A 15776-nucleotide genomic window follows, 5' to 3' on the forward strand; every position below is an offset into this window, starting at 1 on the left:
ACCGTGAGATACTGCATGCAGGAATTCGCTGCCTCCTCGCGGTAAGGCCTTCGGCCACAGCGTCTGGTGTTGTACAGCCAAGAGAAGGAGAAGGACCTGAACAGCAGCCACACAGGACAAAGCTGTCAGCGGCCCTAAGAGAGGGCTCGCTTCCAGAGTGTGGGGAACTGGTACATTTGCTGGGAATTTATCGACAAACATTAGGTTGGTTTTCCTTGGCTTGCAGGAGAATGCAGATCTGTTTAAGGCCGATACATCATCGCAGATATGGCAGGACTACATAGAATATATAAACGGAATAGTATTGGATGGATTCTACAGACTAATTCACAAATCCCTAGAGCTGCTGCTCACCAACATGGTCCCTGATGTACGTCCAGGTTTGCCCTGCGGCTCCACGTGCGTGCTCTGCGTGTGCTCGGGATGCGCCCCTGCGCGCCTTTCCTTTCTGTGGGTGTTCTGTTCGGCGGTAAACGCGCCCACCCCAGGGCTCCCTGGGCAGCAGACACCGGCGGTGCCCGTGACCCCACTTCGTCCCTGCCACGGGGGGAACCGTGGGGCCAGGGGTGGGATGGGAATGGGGACAGCGGCCACGCAGGGTGCTGACCTCTTCCAGGACAATGTGGCCCCGTTGTTCGAGGTGCACATGGATCTGTGTGACAGCAGAGTGGGGTACCGTCCGTCCCTGGAGATGCTGGATGACAACAGCTTCCTGGAGCTGGTGGAAACCCTTCTCAGCGACATCTACGGGTCCACAGAGTGCATGCCCCGCCTGCTGGAGGGGAAACTGAGCTACAAGGTGGGTCCCTGGCAGGTGAGCGAGGATGCTGCGGTCGCCCCCGGCCGGTCCCCAGGAGCTCTGCCCGTCCCTGCAGACCGAGCTGGAGGAGCAGGGGGAGCTCAGCAGGATGCGGGAGGAGGTGGTGTCGCTGGTGGTCAGCGCCATGAAGGAAGGCAAGGAGTACAGTGCCAGCTTTGAGGAGCACGCCCAGCTGTGGCTGGAGGACCCCGAGGAGTTCCTGCAGCGCTTCCTCACCTCTCGCCGTGTCCCCAGCCCTGGGGAGCCAGAGGAGCCCCCTCCCCACGGGCCCCCGCCCCTGCAGCTCTTCAAGCAGGAGGTACCGGGGGAGTACCCCAGGGGACACGCAGTGCCCATGGAGGTGCCGGGTGCCCGGGGACCGCCAGCCGTGGGCTGCAACCATCTCTCATCCCCAGATTGACTTGTGCGAGGCGCTGTGTGAGGAGGTGTCGGGGTTCGCCAACACCTGTGTGTTCGGGGGGTGGCTGCAGAGTGACTGCCGCCCCTTCAAGCAGGCGCTGCTGAGCGCCATCAGGAGACGGGGCCTGGTGCTCAAGCAGTACCTCACCAACCTCGTCACAACCAGGTAGGGGACGGGGCACTCCTGAGCACCCAAGGGCACTGCGGCCAGGGGCAGGGCTGGCCCCGCAGGGACGGAGCTCCCAGGGATGCGTGCTGCAAAGCGAGCCCCAGGCGCGCATGGGGCTGCCCCGAGCCCCGCTGAGCTCCCCTGCCTTCTGCCCAGCCTGCAGGAGCTCGAGGGCTTCATCAAAGAAGCCACTGCTGGCTTGAGTAAGCCTGTGGAAGAGGGAGACTACGATGGGCTGGTGGAGGTGATGGGGCACTTGATGAGGGTAAAAGACAGGCAGGCCACCACCGACGGCATGTTCGAGCCCCTGAAGGAGACGATTGCGCTGCTCAGCACCTATGGAGAGGAGATGCCCGAGGAGATTCACCTGCAGCTCCAAGTGAGTTGCTCGAGGCGTCAGGGCTGGGCAGGGGCTCTCCAGGGCCAGGCTGTGACACGGCGCTCGCTGCAGGAACTCCCCGAGCACTGGGACAACACCAAGAAGCTCTCCTTCCGCGTGAAGCAGAACGTGGCGCCCCTGCAAACAAACGAGGTCAACATCATCCGCAGGAAATGCCAGCAGTTCGAGGTGCCCGCGTGGGTCTGGGAAAGGGATGGGGACGAGCCTGCAGCTGCTTGGGAACACCCCTGTGCTCTCCCTGGGCCACCAGCCCCGTGGTCCCAGCTCCCCCAAGACGCTGTGTTCCCCGCAGGTCCAGCAGCAGGCCTTCAGGGAGAAGTTCCGGGAAAAAGCCCCCTTTTTGTACACTGACACGGACCCCTACAAATCCCTGAACAAGGTAGGGAAAGCGAGGGTGTCGGGGCAGGGGCTGGGCCCCACGGAGGGCGATGCCTGCCCGTGCCACGCTGCTCAGCCCTGCAGGCAGGTTCTGGCCCCGCCGCACCACAGTGAGTTCCGGAGGATGGTGCTGCCCCGGGGAAGGACACACGTCCCCAGGGCAGGACACACGGCCTCCGGCTGAGCCCTTTTCTTCCTCTCCACCAGCAACAGAAAAGCATCGCCGCCATGGAGAGTGAGGTGGCTGCCCTGTCCAAGTCAGCCGGGCTGTTTGAAGTGGCAGTGCCAGAGTACAAACAGCTCAAAGCATGCCACAGGGAAGTGCGTTTGCTGAAGCAGCTCTGGGACATGATCAACCTGGTACGTGCTGCCGTCCGCGAGCCGGAGGAGCAGGGGCACGGGGACGTGCAAAGCAAGCTCCGTGTGCGTGCCGGGCTGGCCCCGTCGCAGGGCTGAGCTGCCCTGCAGCCGCCGGCGGCCTCGCACTCTGGGGAGCACTCGCTGCCGGGAGGGGTGGGGTGGACGCAGGGCGGTTTTCCAGCGTCAGTGCAGGTCTGCTGGTGCAGGGGGCGTGCGGGCACTGGCGGCGCGGCTCTTCGTCCCGGGCAGGGATGCTTCTGCTGAGCGCGTGTCCTGTAACGGGGTGTTTCCAACTTCAGGTTAACACGAGCATTGATGACTGGAAGACCACCAGGTGGAAGGATATCAATGTTGAGCAGATGGATGTTGACTGCAAGAAATTCTCTAAAGACATTCGGAGCTTGGATAAGGAGATGAGAAGCTGGGATGCGTTCACAGGGCTGGACAGCAGCATGAAGAACATGATTACGTCCCTGCGCGCAGTGAACGAGCTGCAGAACCCGGCCATCAGGGACCGGCACTGGCATGAGCTGATGCAGGCGACCAAGGTGTGCCCAGCCCCTCTGTCCCTGCTCCCATCACGCCCCGACCCGCGGGGCTGGGAGGGTCCCCAGCTCTGCACCCCCTGGGGGAAGCATGCAGGCTGCATTAGGGGGGACTGTGCACAGATGTTTGCGCAGGCTCTTTAAACATTTGTGTTAAGGAGCTGCTCTGGGGAGCCTGTGGGGGGGTGTCTGTGCCCAACGGTGCCAGTTCTGCTGCAGGTGAACTTCACCATGTCTGAGGACACAACCCTCGCGGATCTGCTGCAGCTGAACCTGCACAAGTTCGAGGATGAGGTTCGTGGCATCGTGGACAAAGCTGTGAAAGAGTCAGGGATGGAGAAGGTACGGCAATCACGGCTCGGTTCGTTCCCAGTTTGCTGAGAGCCCCGTGCTCAAACACGGCTCTGCAGCTGTGGGCACTTGTGCTCCTGCTGCCCAGGGCTGGAGCCCACACGCAGCACGGCCCCAGCACCTTGTGCTCTGGAAGGGGCTTTCGTGTGGCTGCCCTGCCTTCCTGCAGGGCCCCTGCCAGGGTTTGCCCTTGGTGTGCGGAGCTCGGCTCATTCTCACGCTTCCTCTAAAGGTGCTGAGCACCCTGAACACTACCTGGGCGACGATGCAGTTCGAACATGAGCCCCACGCCAGGACCGGCGTCATGCTTCTCAGGTCAGACGAGGTGCTTATCGAGACGCTGGAGGACAACCAAGTGCAGCTGCAGAACCTGATGACCTCCAAGTACCTAGCCTTCTTCCTTCAGGAGGTGTCGGGCTGGCAGCAGAAGCTGTCTACCACCGACTCCGTTATCAGCATCTGGTTTGAGGTGCAGAGGACGTGGTGTCACCTGGAGAGCATCTTCATTGGCTCTGAAGACATCCGCAGTCAACTGCCAGAGGACTCCAAACAGTTTGATTCTATCGATAAGGATTTCAAAGTAAGAAACCCAGCCCTTCCTGCGCCCCCACGAGCTTGTCGCTGGTTCAGATACAGCTGAATCCTTTTTCATCTCTCAGGAATTAATGGCCGATGCAGTAAAAACTCCCAATGTGATTGAAGCTACCAACAAACCTGGTCTCTACAGCAAGCTAGAAGCACTGCAGAAAAGGTGGGGTTTGAGTCATCCTGATGAAGCATCGTGGAGAAGCCTCCACTGCCTAGCCTAAGGCCAAAGAGGCGTTTAATTTCTCCAGCAGTCAGTGACGTCTACTTCAGCATAACAATAACTTCGCAGAGATTAAAAAACAGTACGTTTTTTTAACTGTGTTTTTTTCTCTTCCTGGTTTCCTGTTAGACTGGCCATCTGTGAGAAGGCTTTGGCTGAATACCTCGAGACAAAACGGCTGGCCTTCCCTAGATTCTACTTCGTTTCCTCTGCAGACCTGCTTGATATTTTGTCTAACGGAAACGAGCCCGTTGAGGTATGGGTTGAATGCAAAGCCTGGAGGCAAGTCCGGCATCTCTGACGTGCTGCCTTCTTATAGCAGTTTTAAAATATTCTAACAGACAAAACAGCGTCCCTGGTATGCTGCTTCTCAGGGACGCAGACCCTGATCAGTACAGGAGTTAACCAAAGCTGTGAAATAGCTCTCTGCACTGGTTCAGATACAGCCGAATCCTTTTTCATGACTCTGCTGTCGCGCCTCTGTTTTCAGGTGTCCCGTCACCTGCCGAAGCTGTTTGACAGTCTTGCTAAACTGAAGTTCAAGATGAGTCCTGACAAAAAGCCCCTGAAGGCTGCCCTGGGGATGTTCAGCAAGGAAGAGGAGTACGTGCCTCTGGAGCAAGAGTGCGACTTATCTGGCCAGGTCAGTGAGGTCTCCTGCAAGTCTCTGCCTGGGGGGTAGAGCTGTGCAGACTCAGGACTGAGACAAGCTTTCTGCTTGTGCAGTAGCAGACTGGCAGCAGTTTTAAAATGCTTTCATAAAGGTTTTCATAAAAATAAAAAAAAATAGGATCCGCATTACAGGTATAGGACGGAGCTGCAGCAATGTAAGAGAATATGAAAACAACTGGCCTTGCAGCCCTCAGGCAGTCCCATTGTGCTGGTTGCTGTGTTCACTCCCAGCCCCACTCCCTGTTACTCCTTAAACTGCAATTTGAAGTGTCCGGTGGGGCCACGTGCTGAGGTCCTTCGTGCAGCTTTTTACAAAGCAAGAGGTTTGCCAAGCAGAGCATCAGAGTGCCACCAGCCGCACGCCCTGCACAGCCCGCTCCCAGCAAGGCTGTAGCAGTGCACGTACCCAGGGTTTGTAGGGGAAGCGTTTGCGTGCATCAGGCGTTCATCAATGAGTGACGTGGCATGCGGGACCTTGGGACAGGGGCTTGGGGCAGGGGGAACGCGCATGTCCACTGTGAACCTTGGTGCAACTTAGGCCCTAGGTGGGCTCCCCTGTGCCATGGGCAGCAGGACTGCCGGGGGGGTTCCCCGGTGTGCGGTCCCCAGGGCCATGGGGGACGGTCCCGCTCTGCGCTGCTCCCTGTCTGTGATGTCCCCGAGCCCCTTCTCTGGTCAGCCAGGGCACAGGGTGGCGGCTCCTGTCCCCGCCTGGATGAAGAGGTGACTTGTGTGTGTGCCAGCTGCCGCGAGGAGCCGCGGCCGGGTGGGCAGCTCCGCAATAGCAGCTGGCAGTGGGAGCTGCACGCAGCCGGGACAGAAACGGGCTGCCGAAGGCTCGCTCAGAGTTTGCTGCTCGTGCCAGGTTGAGGTGTGGCTGAACCGCGTGCTGGCCAGCATGCGCTCCACGCTGCGACACCTGATCCCCGAGGCCGTGGTGACCTACGAGGAGAAGCCGCGGGAGCAGTGGGTGTTCGACTACCCGGCGCAGGTGGGGAGCTGCGCGGGGCCGGGGCCGAGCTGAGGGGCAGGGGGGGCGCCAGAAGGGTGGGCGTGATGCAGGAACCGGGGCTGCTGCTTCCCGCGGTGCAGGTCCTGAAGCGGGACAGCAGCAATCTGCTTCTGTGCAGGCAGCAGATTGCAGGGCATGGGAAGCCAGATGTTGCACATCAGTGCTGAGCTGCTGCAGCCTGGCTCCTTTAAAATTCTGGCCGAGAGTGGGAACAGCCAGTAATTTACACAAAAATCTGGTTACCTGCCCAAGTCTGAGAGGAGGAGCACAGCGCAGCGAGGACAAGGCCTGTCCCAAGCCGTAGTGGGGTGACTTGTTTCCCTTTATTGCCACATTTTGTCGCTGTGATTTGTTGCAGGTTGCTCTGACATGCACCCAGATCTGGTGGACCACGGAAGTTGGCATTGCCTTTTCAAGGCTGGAGGAAGGCTATGAAAACGCAATTAAGGATTATAACAAAAAGCAGGTTTGCATCCCTGGGACCTTGTCCTGCAGCCCCTCCCTGCTCTCAGCAGGCTGAGGTGTCACAGACAGGTACGAAAGTACAATGCCATTTTTCTGTTTCTTTCCTCCCTCAGGTCGCTCAGCTGAACGCACTGATTTCACTACTCATTGGAAACTTAACTGCGGGAGACAGAATGAAGATCATGACAATCTGTACCATAGACGTGCACGCCAGAGACGTGGTGGCCAAAATGGTCCTCACGAAGGTAGAAGTTACAAGATGGTGTTTTCACTGCTTTGTTTCTTGGCACTTCTGAGCGAAGTTTTTCTTGTTATTCTTTTATTTTCTGATACTTTCAAAGTATCCAAACTGTGAGAAAGCACGAAGAAGGTAAAAAGGTGCAGAGTTTGGGGTACCCAGGAGCAGGGGGCGGCAGCACAGCAGGGCTCACACCGGGCTGGGTCTCAGCCGTGCCGGGAGCGCGAAGCTCTGGGGGGCGGCAGGGTCCTGGCCACGCGGCTGCTGCCGGGGACCCCCTGGTGGCACAGGCTCAGGCAGTGACCCTGAGCCGCGGTGGAGTTACTGCGGGCCTTGCTTACCTAAAACTGCTGTGGTTCTGTGCTGGGACCCAGGCCGAGACTCTGCCTCAGGGGAAGGAGCGCTAAAGGCAGGCCAAGGAGCAGCTCTCCTGGTTCCTGTGGCACTGGGGGGTGCAGAGAGCCAGGGTCCCCGGGGCGGGTGGGCTGTGGGCGCACGCTCCCCATCAGGAGGTGGCGGCCGCCCCCTCAGGTGGAGAGCGCCCAGGCGTTCACCTGGCAGTCCCAGCTGCGGCACCGCTGGGACGAGGGCAAGAGGCACTGCTACGCCAACATCTGCGACGCGCAGCTGCAGTACTCCTACGAGTACCTGGGGAACACCCCGCGGCTGGTCATCACCCCGCTGACCGACCGGTAGGGCTCAGCTCCCCGCGCCCCCGTGGGCTCAGCTCCGCAGGGGGCACCGGCAGCGCTGAGCCCGCCTGGCCTCACCCCAGGTGCTACATCACCCTGACGCAGTCCCTGCACCTCTTCATGGGGGGGGCCCCCGCCGGCCCCGCGGGCACCGGGAAAACGGAGACCACCAAGGACCTGGGCCGGGCGGTGGGCATGATGGTCTACGTCTTCAACTGCTCCGAGCAGATGGACTACAAGGTAGGGCCACGGGGAGCTGGCGGTGGCGCCAGGCGAGAGCCGTCCTCCAGGACGAGGGGAGACCTTTCGGGAGGCACCCCTGCAGCATGCGCCCTGCCTCCAGCTGCAGCGCCCTGCACCGATGCCTGAAGCCAGGCTGGGCCCTTGGTCTCCTCTCCCCTGGCTCAGCTGCCAGCGAGGGATGTAGGTCCAGGCAGCTGCTGCCGGAGCCATCCCGGGGGAGCTGGGGGTGGCTGCGACGCTGCGTGCCATTTCCCGAGGGAGCAGCACGAGGCACAAGAGCCGAGCGGCTCCCAGCATTTGAGTTTTGTAACAAATCCCCAGACTGCAGCCTTCTTGTGAAGGCTCTGTGTCTCTGAATCCTCCTTCCTTTGCTTTGATCCCCAGTCCTGTGGCAATATCTACAAAGGGCTTGCTCAGACCGGAGCCTGGGGCTGTTTCGATGAATTCAATCGCATCGCGGTGGAGGTTTTGTCGGTGATTGCTGTGCAGGTAGGCGCCCTCCATACAAAGCCATACCGCAGTGCCTTCCAGTATGGGATGAGTCCATCAGACTTTCTAGTCTGAATTCCCAGCTGGTGTACTGAACTTGCCTAAAGTTACACCCGACTTTCAGAGGGACCCTTTGCAGCCACTGTCTGAACTGTGTCGCGGCGGGGGGCTCACGGCGGGGAGCGTGGCAACGCGGGGTCTCTGGGCACGCTTACGAGCAGCCAGCCCCAGCGAGCACTGGCAGCAGCGACCCGCGGGGCTGTCTGCACTAACACATCTGCTCGCCTTCCCAGGTGAAATGCGTTCAAGATGCGATTCGTGCCAAAAAGAAAACATTCAGTTTTCTTGGAGAGACAATAGCGCTGGTCCCGTCGGTCGGACTGTTCATCACGATGAACCCTGGCTACGCAGGACGGACAGAACTGCCTGAAAACTTAAAAGCTCTGTTCAGGTACCTGCAGGCAGATGAGTCACCATTAACCAGCAACCTTCACAGAGTTTACCTCTGTTGTAGCACATCGATAATATGGACAAAGCCTTTACTAAGGCAAATGAGGACACTTGTGTGTCCTGTGCCCTGGTGTAAGAGGCCTTGGCACCCCGTGGCTGGGGGCGGTCAGAGGCTGCGGAGCTTGGCTGCTCAGCATGCAGGGGAGGAGGCTCGGGGCAGATTCTTTGCTCATTCCGTCAGCTAAGTAGCAGGGACTTGCAGAGAGGACAGAGCCAGGCTCTTGGAGGTGCTCTGTGGAAGGACAAGAGACATCTGGAACAAGCTGCAGCAAGAGAAAAATTCATCTGAGAATAATGAAAAAAGTTCCCCATGGGGGTGGTCAAGCAGAGGAAGGGGTGGCCCAGGGGTGCTGTGGGACCTCTGTCCTTGGAGGAACTCAGACCTCAACCAGAGAAGGCCCAGGGTGACCTGATGCAGCTTTGACGTGAGCCCTGCTTGCAGCAGGAGCCTGGACCAGTGACCCCCAGAGACCCCACCCAGCCTAATTTACTGCCTAATTCTCTAACACTAACAGCAGCAGTGAATGATTTAAATCGAAAACTGGGGTGCAGATTTTTGCTGGCTGCGGGACAGTGGGTGGGCTTGTGGCTGTGTGCATAGCTCTGCTAACCCACCGCTGCTCTCCCCAGACCCTGTGCCATGGTTGTCCCAGACTTTGAGCTTATCTGCGAAATCATGCTAGTTGCAGAAGGTTTTATTGATGCCAAGCTTCTAGCAAGAAAGTTCATTACTTTGTACACACTCTGCAAAGAGCTGCTGTCTAAACAGGTAATTTAACAATATCCATGGTTCTTTAAGTGAAGGAGTTAATCTGAATTTCAACCCTGAGAGACAGTTTAAAAATTTCTCAGCTGGCAGTGATGTGCTGGCTTGTGCTCTGTGAAGTTCATGTCTACGGCTGGATGAATTCCACTCCACGCTAGTGTGTCATATGGCATATTTCTGCCTTATGGAAGAAATCAAGAAGTTCAAAAATAGAATAGAGTATAGCCAGTTAAGGCACGAGCATCCAGATGTTATGCATCTCAGCAGAAGTGATTTACAAGCAAGGATGTATGACAGACTGTACGACATTCCTTGGCTGACTGGGGCTGGTCTTGTAAACAAGCTCACTTCAGGACAGCCTGCCGGGAACCATGTAGATGACCTGGGTGTGGGGCGAAATGAAAATGAAATCCTAACATTTTGCCACCCGCCCGGCAGGACCACTACGACTGGGGCCTGCGGGCTATCAAGTCCGTGCTGGTGGTAGCGGGCTCCTTGAAGAGGGGGGACCCCAGCCGCGCTGAGGACCAGGTTCTGATGAGAGCTTTACGAGACTTCAACATCCCCAAGATCGTAACGGATGACCTGCCCGTGTTCATGGGGCTGATTGGAGACCTGTTCCCTGCTCTGGACGTCCCCAGGAAGAGGGATCTGAACTTCGAGAAGGTGCGGGCGCAGGCACAGCCGTGATGTGCCAGGGGTCCTGGGCTTCCCCCGGCACGCGGCCGTGAGGGTGGGAGAGGTGGAGGCGTGCGCGGGGCTGGGGCGTGAGCCTGGCCCTGGCACCGGCCACACAGCACCGCCGGGGCGCTGGCAGCTCCCTGCAGTCCTGCTGGGGCTGAGCCAGCTCTGCGTGGTCAGCGCCTGCCCTCCCTTCCCAGATCATTAAGCAGTCCGTGCTGGAGCTGAAGCTGCAGGCGGAGGAGAGCTTCGTGCTGAAGGTGGTGCAGCTGGAGGAGCTGCTGCAAGTGAGGCACTCCGTCTTCGTCATTGGCAACGCCGGCTGCGGCAAGTCCCAGGTAGCGGCCATCTGCGTCCCCGAGGTCTGCAGCAGCCTCGCCTGGGGCTGCCCGGACCTGGGCATGCTGCAGCAGACAGCAGCGAGGAGAAGGCGGTCAAAGGCTGCGGGCGCCCTTACAGGACCAGCCGTCGCCACTGCACAAGTCCCCTCTCCCGCAGGTGCTGAGGTCGCTCAACAAGACTTACCAGAACATGAAGCAGAAGCCAGTCGCTGTGGACCTCGACCCAAAAGCTGTGACCTGCGATGAGCTCTTTGGGATAATTCATCCAGCTACACGAGAGTGGAAGGACGGTGAGACACCAAGGCTGGCACAGGTGGACACATGAAGGGTGGCACCTGGCACGTACGGCCAGCAAGCGAGCGGCGGTGCACAAGCAAACGCCCTCTAAGATGCATCTCTGAGAACACCTGTCTGCGAGCCGTGACAGCAGCGGGAAGGCCTCTCCTTGGGGCTCTTTGCTGGAGTGATGGGGAGAGGAGGGCGGGCGGGTGTGCGCAGGGGAGGCACCGGTCTGGCGTCCCCCCCAGCAAGCACGCTGCAACAACCCACGCGTCTCTTTTTGGGCAGGCCTGTTTTCTTCAACGATGCGTGACCTGGCCAACATCACGCATAAGGGGCCCAAGTGGATCATCCTCGATGGAGATATTGACCCCATGTGGATCGAGTCCCTGAACACGGTCATGGATGACAATAAGGTTGGTGCCATCACACCTGGGGAGCTTTGCTTGTGAAGTCAGCTTGCATTCACGCCTGCTCCCCAAAACTGGAGCCCCCCCAGCCCATGATGGGCCACTTCCCTCAGGTTCTCACCTTGGCCAGCAATGAGCGCATCCCCCTCAACCCCACCATGCGGCTGCTCTTCGAGATCAGCCACCTGCGGACCGCCACGCCGGCCACGGTGTCCCGGGCGGGAATCCTCTACATCAACCCTGCGGACCTGGGCTGGAACCCGTGAGCACGGGGATGGGGACAGGGATGGGGTGGGGATGGGGGCAAGGACAGGGATGGGACGGGTGGGCACCAGCTCCTGTGCTCGCCTGCAGCCCTGCCCATCCCTTCCACAGCGTTGTGACCAGCTGGATCGAGAAGAGGACCGTGCAGTCCGAGAAGGCCAATCTGATGATCCTGTTCGACAAGTACCTGCCCGTGTGTCTCGAAAAGCTCAAGTTTGGGTTCAAGAAGATCACCCCCATCCCTGAGATCACGGTGGTACAGATGATCCTGTACCTGCTGGAGTGCCTCCTGACGCCACAGAACACCCCGCCCGACTCGCCCCGTGAGCTGTACGAGCTCTACTTCGTTTTTGCCTGCACCTGGGCCTTCGGCGGGACCATGTTCCAGGACCAGGTACGGCCCCGCTGCGCCTACCGGCAAGAGCCTCGCGCCCGCTTCCTCCTGCGGCCACGTCCCTGCGGGAAGGAAGAAGCCGCGATGGCCAGCTTCAGAGCCTTTCTCTGTTTGGTTCCTTCCAGCTCGTGGATTACCGTGTGGAGTTCAGCAAGTGGTGGGTGAACGAGTTCAAAACCATCAAGTTTCCTTCTCAGGGGACAATTTTTGACTATTACATTGATTCGGAAACAAAGAAATTCATGCCGTGGAGTGAAAAAGTGCCAGCGTTCAAACTCGATCCTGAAGTCCCTTTGCAGGTAATTCCCACAAACTGTCTGCATTTACATGTTTTATTTGTTTATTACCCAGTGGTGTTTCCCCCAAGCAACCGTGGGCAAGAGCACGCATCTGCAGCGGCGCAGGTACCTGGGCTGCCCCTGCCGCGGCGCGCTGCGCAGGAGGACGGCACCAGGCACACCCCAGGGCTTGCTGCGTTTTGTTTTACTTCCATGTAAACCTCAGCGCGAGCTGCAAGTTGCAACTCTTCTTTTTTCAATTTCACTCTAACATGTGGTTTTACAGATTTTCATGAAATAATTATAACTATTACCTGAATGCAAAATGTACTTTAAAAATTATTTGCATATATCTTTTGAAATGCTGTGATGAGGGAGGGATGGTTGCATCAAAGATGTCAAGGAAAAGGGAAATATCATGGCTGAACAGGGCAGGGACATGGGCAAGTTTCAGGAGCTGTGTTGTGTTGTTTTGTTTTGATGGCATGTTTTTCTGACAGCTCCTATTTGGGGTCAGAAAGTTTTTACAATAACCAAGTACCTGAGACCTTTTGCTGTAGAGAGGGACCAGATTAGTACGGCAGGACGGTATCTTTGGCTAGAGCAGCTGGTAGTGCCAGGAGAACCGGACAGCGGTCCGGAGGGAAGATCCCACCTCTGCAGGCAGACTCAGAGCTCGGCAGCGCGGGGTGAGCTCTGCAGGACCAAGAGCATGACTTCTTTTCCCCAGGCCTCCATGGTGCACACGACGGAGACCATTCGCATTCGCAACTTCATGGACATGCTGATGGAGAAGCAGCGGCCTGTGATGCTGGTGGGGAACGCGGGGACGGGGAAATCGGTGCTAATGTGGGACAAGCTTGAAGCGCTCAGCACAGACGAGTACCTCGTGCAGTCCGTGCCCTTTAACTTCTACACCACCTCGGCCATGCTGCAGGGTAAGAGCTGGCCGCAGCCAGCCCTGTGCTGGGGGGGCCCCGCAGCATTGCCCCACCGCAAACCCTCTCCTCCCGCTGCAGCCATCCTGGAGAAGCCTCTGGAGAAAAAATCAGGGAGGAACTATGGTCCGCCGGGGACCAAGAGGCTCATCTACTTCATCGACGACATGAACATGCCCGAGGTAGACAAGTACGGCACCGTGGCACCGCACACGCTCATCCGGCAGCACATGGACCATGGGCACTGGTAGGTGGCCGGCTGGTGGCACGGCCGCTGCAGCTCAGGGATGCTCAGCCCGGAGGTGTGTGCTGTGGCACAGCCACCAGGCCGATCCCTCCCGTCCTGGTGGAGGACCCGCAGCCGTGTCCCTGCTCGCGCTGCCTCTGGCATCACACAGCCAGCAGAGCCGAGCAGCCCCAGCCCCGCTCAGCCCAGCAGCAGCTGCTGGGAAGTCTTTGGCAGAGGAATTAGGAAAACTGGCAGCTATCCCAAACCCTGCAGACCCATCCAAAGCAAATAGCCCCTGGCTGGGACCCCCCCCCCGTGTAGCACATAGGGTTTGTTGGGAAGCGAGGAGGGGGTGATAAGTGCCAAGTGCTGCAGGGTGTGCTTGGGGCCAGGGCTGGCCTTGGGGCGTGGGGAGGTCTTGGCACAGAGCACTGCCAAGAGCGCTGCCAGGCTTCACCGAGCACCGGGGAAGTGGGCACCCCTGCTCCCGTGTCCCCAGCAGAGCTCAGAGGGGCTGGCGGGGCTGGAGGAATGTGCCCCAGGGGAAACATCATCGTGATGGCCCTGGCACAGGTACGACAGGAACAAACTGACCCTGAAGGACATTCACAACTGCCAGTACGTGGCCTGCATGAACCCCACCGCGGGGTCCTTTACCATCGACTCCAGGCTGCAGGTACGCAGGGCCCGCAGTACTGGGGGCCGTGCCCAGCAGCGCCACTCTGCTGGGACAGCGGCTGCGCCCCATCCCGGGGCTGGAGAGCCCCGTGGTGCTGGCTGGCTCCGTCAGCCCCTGCAGGGCAATGCTCCCACCTGAGTCTCTGCTTCTTGCTGCAGCGACACTTCTGCGTCTTCGCCGTGAGCTTCCCTGGCCACGAAGCGCTGCTGACCATTTACAGCGCCATCCTCACGCAGCACCTGGCTCTGCAGAAGGTGCCGGTGGCTGTGCAGAGGCTGCAGGCCCCGCTGGTGGCGGCAGCGCTGGGTGAGCCCCTGCCAACTCGGGTGGGGAGGGCAGCGCGCGGCAGCCCCTGCATCGTGTGCCCTGTGCCAGGGTCCCAGCAGCAGAGGGTGCGTGGCACCTCCACCCCGCAGCACCGAGCAAAGAAAGCCTCGCCTCCTCCCTTTCTCCAATTTACGTTCAGAATGCAGCACTGTGTCCCTAGGAGCTGTGCTGCTGAAGTCTCAGGAATCACGGGGTGGGGGTAGCGCCGAGCAAGGTGCAGCCACCCCACGGTCTGGGGGCTCTGCCCGCCCGCTCACCCCATGTCCTGCCCACAGCCCTGCACCAGCGGGTCACCTCCACCTTCTTGCCCACGGCCATCAAGTTCCACTACCTCTTCAACCTCCGGGACCTCTCCAACATATTCCAGGTACCAGTGGGGCTGTTCCCTTTAAAACACACTTAGTCCATGCTTTCCTTTGCTGTATGTCCTTGTAAGTACCCCAACCTTTTCCCAAGGCTGACTGCTTAAACTCTGAGTAGCAGCAAAGTAAACCTAGAGGACTGAGGGATTTGCGTGTTTGCCAGGGCTTGCTGTTCTCCACCCCCGAATGCCTGAAGAGTCCCATAGACCTGGTGCGGCTCTGGCTCCACGAAGCCGAGCGGGTCTATGGAGACAAGCTCATTGACGAAAAGGATCAAAAAAGCTTTGGAAAAATGCTAACCGACACCTGTAAAAAATTCTTTGATGTAAGTCGTGCTGGAAAACAAGGGAGCGTCCCTGCCCAACAGGGCTGCGTCGCAGGCTGGGCTCAGCCGGAGCGCGTGGCCGTGCCGGGAGCGCTGCGCGGGGGCAGGCGGGGTCCCTGCGCCTCGTGCCCAGCGCTGCCCCTGCCTCTCCCAGGACCTCAGCGAGGACCTGGTGTTCGCCAAGCCCAACATCTACTGCCACTTCGCCCAGGGCATCGGGGAGCCCAAGTACCTGCCGGTGCCAAGCTGGCCGTCGCTGAACAAGCTGCTGGGAGAAGCCTTAGAGAACTACAATGAGGTCAACGCCGTGATGAATTTGGTGAGCTCCCTGCCGCGGGACGTCTGCGTCAAGGCAGCGCGTAGGCACCGCTGTGACATCGCTCTCAGTCAGCTCCGTGCGATTAGGGGCGTTCACAGCGTTCGGTGCTGTGATTCAGAATATTAATCCTTCTCTTGTGTTTTCTTTAGGTGCTCTTTGAAGACGCGGTGTCTCATATTTGCAGAATTAGTCGGATCTTAGAGTCTCCCCGAGGGAATGCGCTGCTGGTGGGAGTAGGAGGCAGCGGGAAGCAAAGCCTTTCGCGGCTAGCAGCTTACATTAGCTCTCTAGATGTGTTTCAGATGACACTGAGGAAGGGATACAGCATCCCAGACCTTAAGGTGAGTGTGGTTTTCCTCCCACACCTCCTTGGGCGGCACAGCCCGCTGGCAGGGGCAGAGCATGCAAACGCTCTGCAGCAAGCTCTGTCTGAGGTGGGCACACCAGGGCACCCTGCTCTGCCCTGTGCACGTCTGCGCTGCCTGGGCTGCACAAAGGTGCCTGCTGATCATCCTCAGGTCCTGCTCCCCACGGCCACAGTGCTCCCCAACCAGGGGAGGGGCAGCAGCAGCCCGTAGGGCGGGTGCAACGTGGGCAGCCCCATCTGAGCACACAGCATCAGGCACCCCGCAC

At 59.1% G+C, this 15776-nt stretch overlaps 1 protein-coding gene across 8 annotated transcripts in view; it reads left to right on the forward strand.

Annotated features, from left to right (window-relative positions):
* The window catches only part of DNAH17 (dynein axonemal heavy chain 17), a 37514-nt gene that overhangs the window by 7112 nt on the left and 14626 nt on the right, over positions 1 to 15776 (forward strand). For 5 of the 8 annotated variants that reach the window (XM_048050251.2, XM_048050252.2, XM_066980198.1 and 2 more), the window contains exons 18-54: positions 227 to 370; positions 617 to 799; positions 876 to 1118; positions 1216 to 1385; positions 1545 to 1767; positions 1840 to 1956; positions 2081 to 2167; positions 2374 to 2526; positions 2826 to 3074; positions 3291 to 3413; positions 3655 to 4002; positions 4082 to 4173; positions 4360 to 4486; positions 4721 to 4873; positions 5768 to 5893; positions 6273 to 6380; positions 6493 to 6624; positions 7149 to 7309; positions 7393 to 7549; positions 7937 to 8041; positions 8335 to 8492; positions 9182 to 9320; positions 9756 to 9983; positions 10199 to 10336; positions 10497 to 10629; positions 10907 to 11034; positions 11142 to 11290; positions 11404 to 11686; positions 11812 to 11985; positions 12695 to 12902; positions 12984 to 13149; positions 13705 to 13807; positions 13969 to 14116; positions 14413 to 14504; positions 14663 to 14824; positions 14979 to 15143; positions 15293 to 15484. In XM_048050251.2, coding sequence (XP_047906208.2) covers positions 227 to 370; positions 617 to 799; positions 876 to 1118; positions 1216 to 1385; positions 1545 to 1767; positions 1840 to 1956; positions 2081 to 2167; positions 2374 to 2526; positions 2826 to 3074; positions 3291 to 3413; positions 3655 to 4002; positions 4082 to 4173; positions 4360 to 4486; positions 4721 to 4873; positions 5768 to 5893; positions 6273 to 6380; positions 6493 to 6624; positions 7149 to 7309; positions 7393 to 7549; positions 7937 to 8041; positions 8335 to 8492; positions 9182 to 9320; positions 9756 to 9983; positions 10199 to 10336; positions 10497 to 10629; positions 10907 to 11034; positions 11142 to 11290; positions 11404 to 11686; positions 11812 to 11985; positions 12695 to 12902; positions 12984 to 13149; positions 13705 to 13807; positions 13969 to 14116; positions 14413 to 14504; positions 14663 to 14824; positions 14979 to 15143; positions 15293 to 15484 — 5967 coding nt within the window. Of the gene's footprint in view, positions 1 to 226; positions 371 to 616; positions 800 to 875; positions 1119 to 1215; positions 1386 to 1544; positions 1768 to 1839; positions 1957 to 2080; positions 2168 to 2373; positions 2527 to 2825; positions 3075 to 3290; positions 3414 to 3654; positions 4003 to 4081; positions 4174 to 4359; positions 4487 to 4720; positions 4874 to 5767; positions 5894 to 6272; positions 6381 to 6492; positions 6625 to 7148; positions 7310 to 7392; positions 7550 to 7936; positions 8042 to 8334; positions 8493 to 9181; positions 9321 to 9755; positions 9984 to 10198; positions 10337 to 10496; positions 10630 to 10906; positions 11035 to 11141; positions 11291 to 11403; positions 11687 to 11811; positions 11986 to 12694; positions 12903 to 12983; positions 13150 to 13704; positions 13808 to 13968; positions 14117 to 14412; positions 14505 to 14662; positions 14825 to 14978; positions 15144 to 15292; positions 15485 to 15776 lie in introns of those variants that run through there. The other 3 variants (XM_066980197.1, XM_048050255.2, XM_048050257.2) reach the window with 3 other exon arrangements.

Source organism: Anser cygnoides, chromosome 19, assembly GCF_040182565.1.
Source record: "Anser cygnoides isolate HZ-2024a breed goose chromosome 19, Taihu_goose_T2T_genome, whole genome shotgun sequence".
Classification (NCBI taxonomy): domain Eukaryota; kingdom Metazoa; phylum Chordata; class Aves; order Anseriformes; family Anatidae; genus Anser; species Anser cygnoides.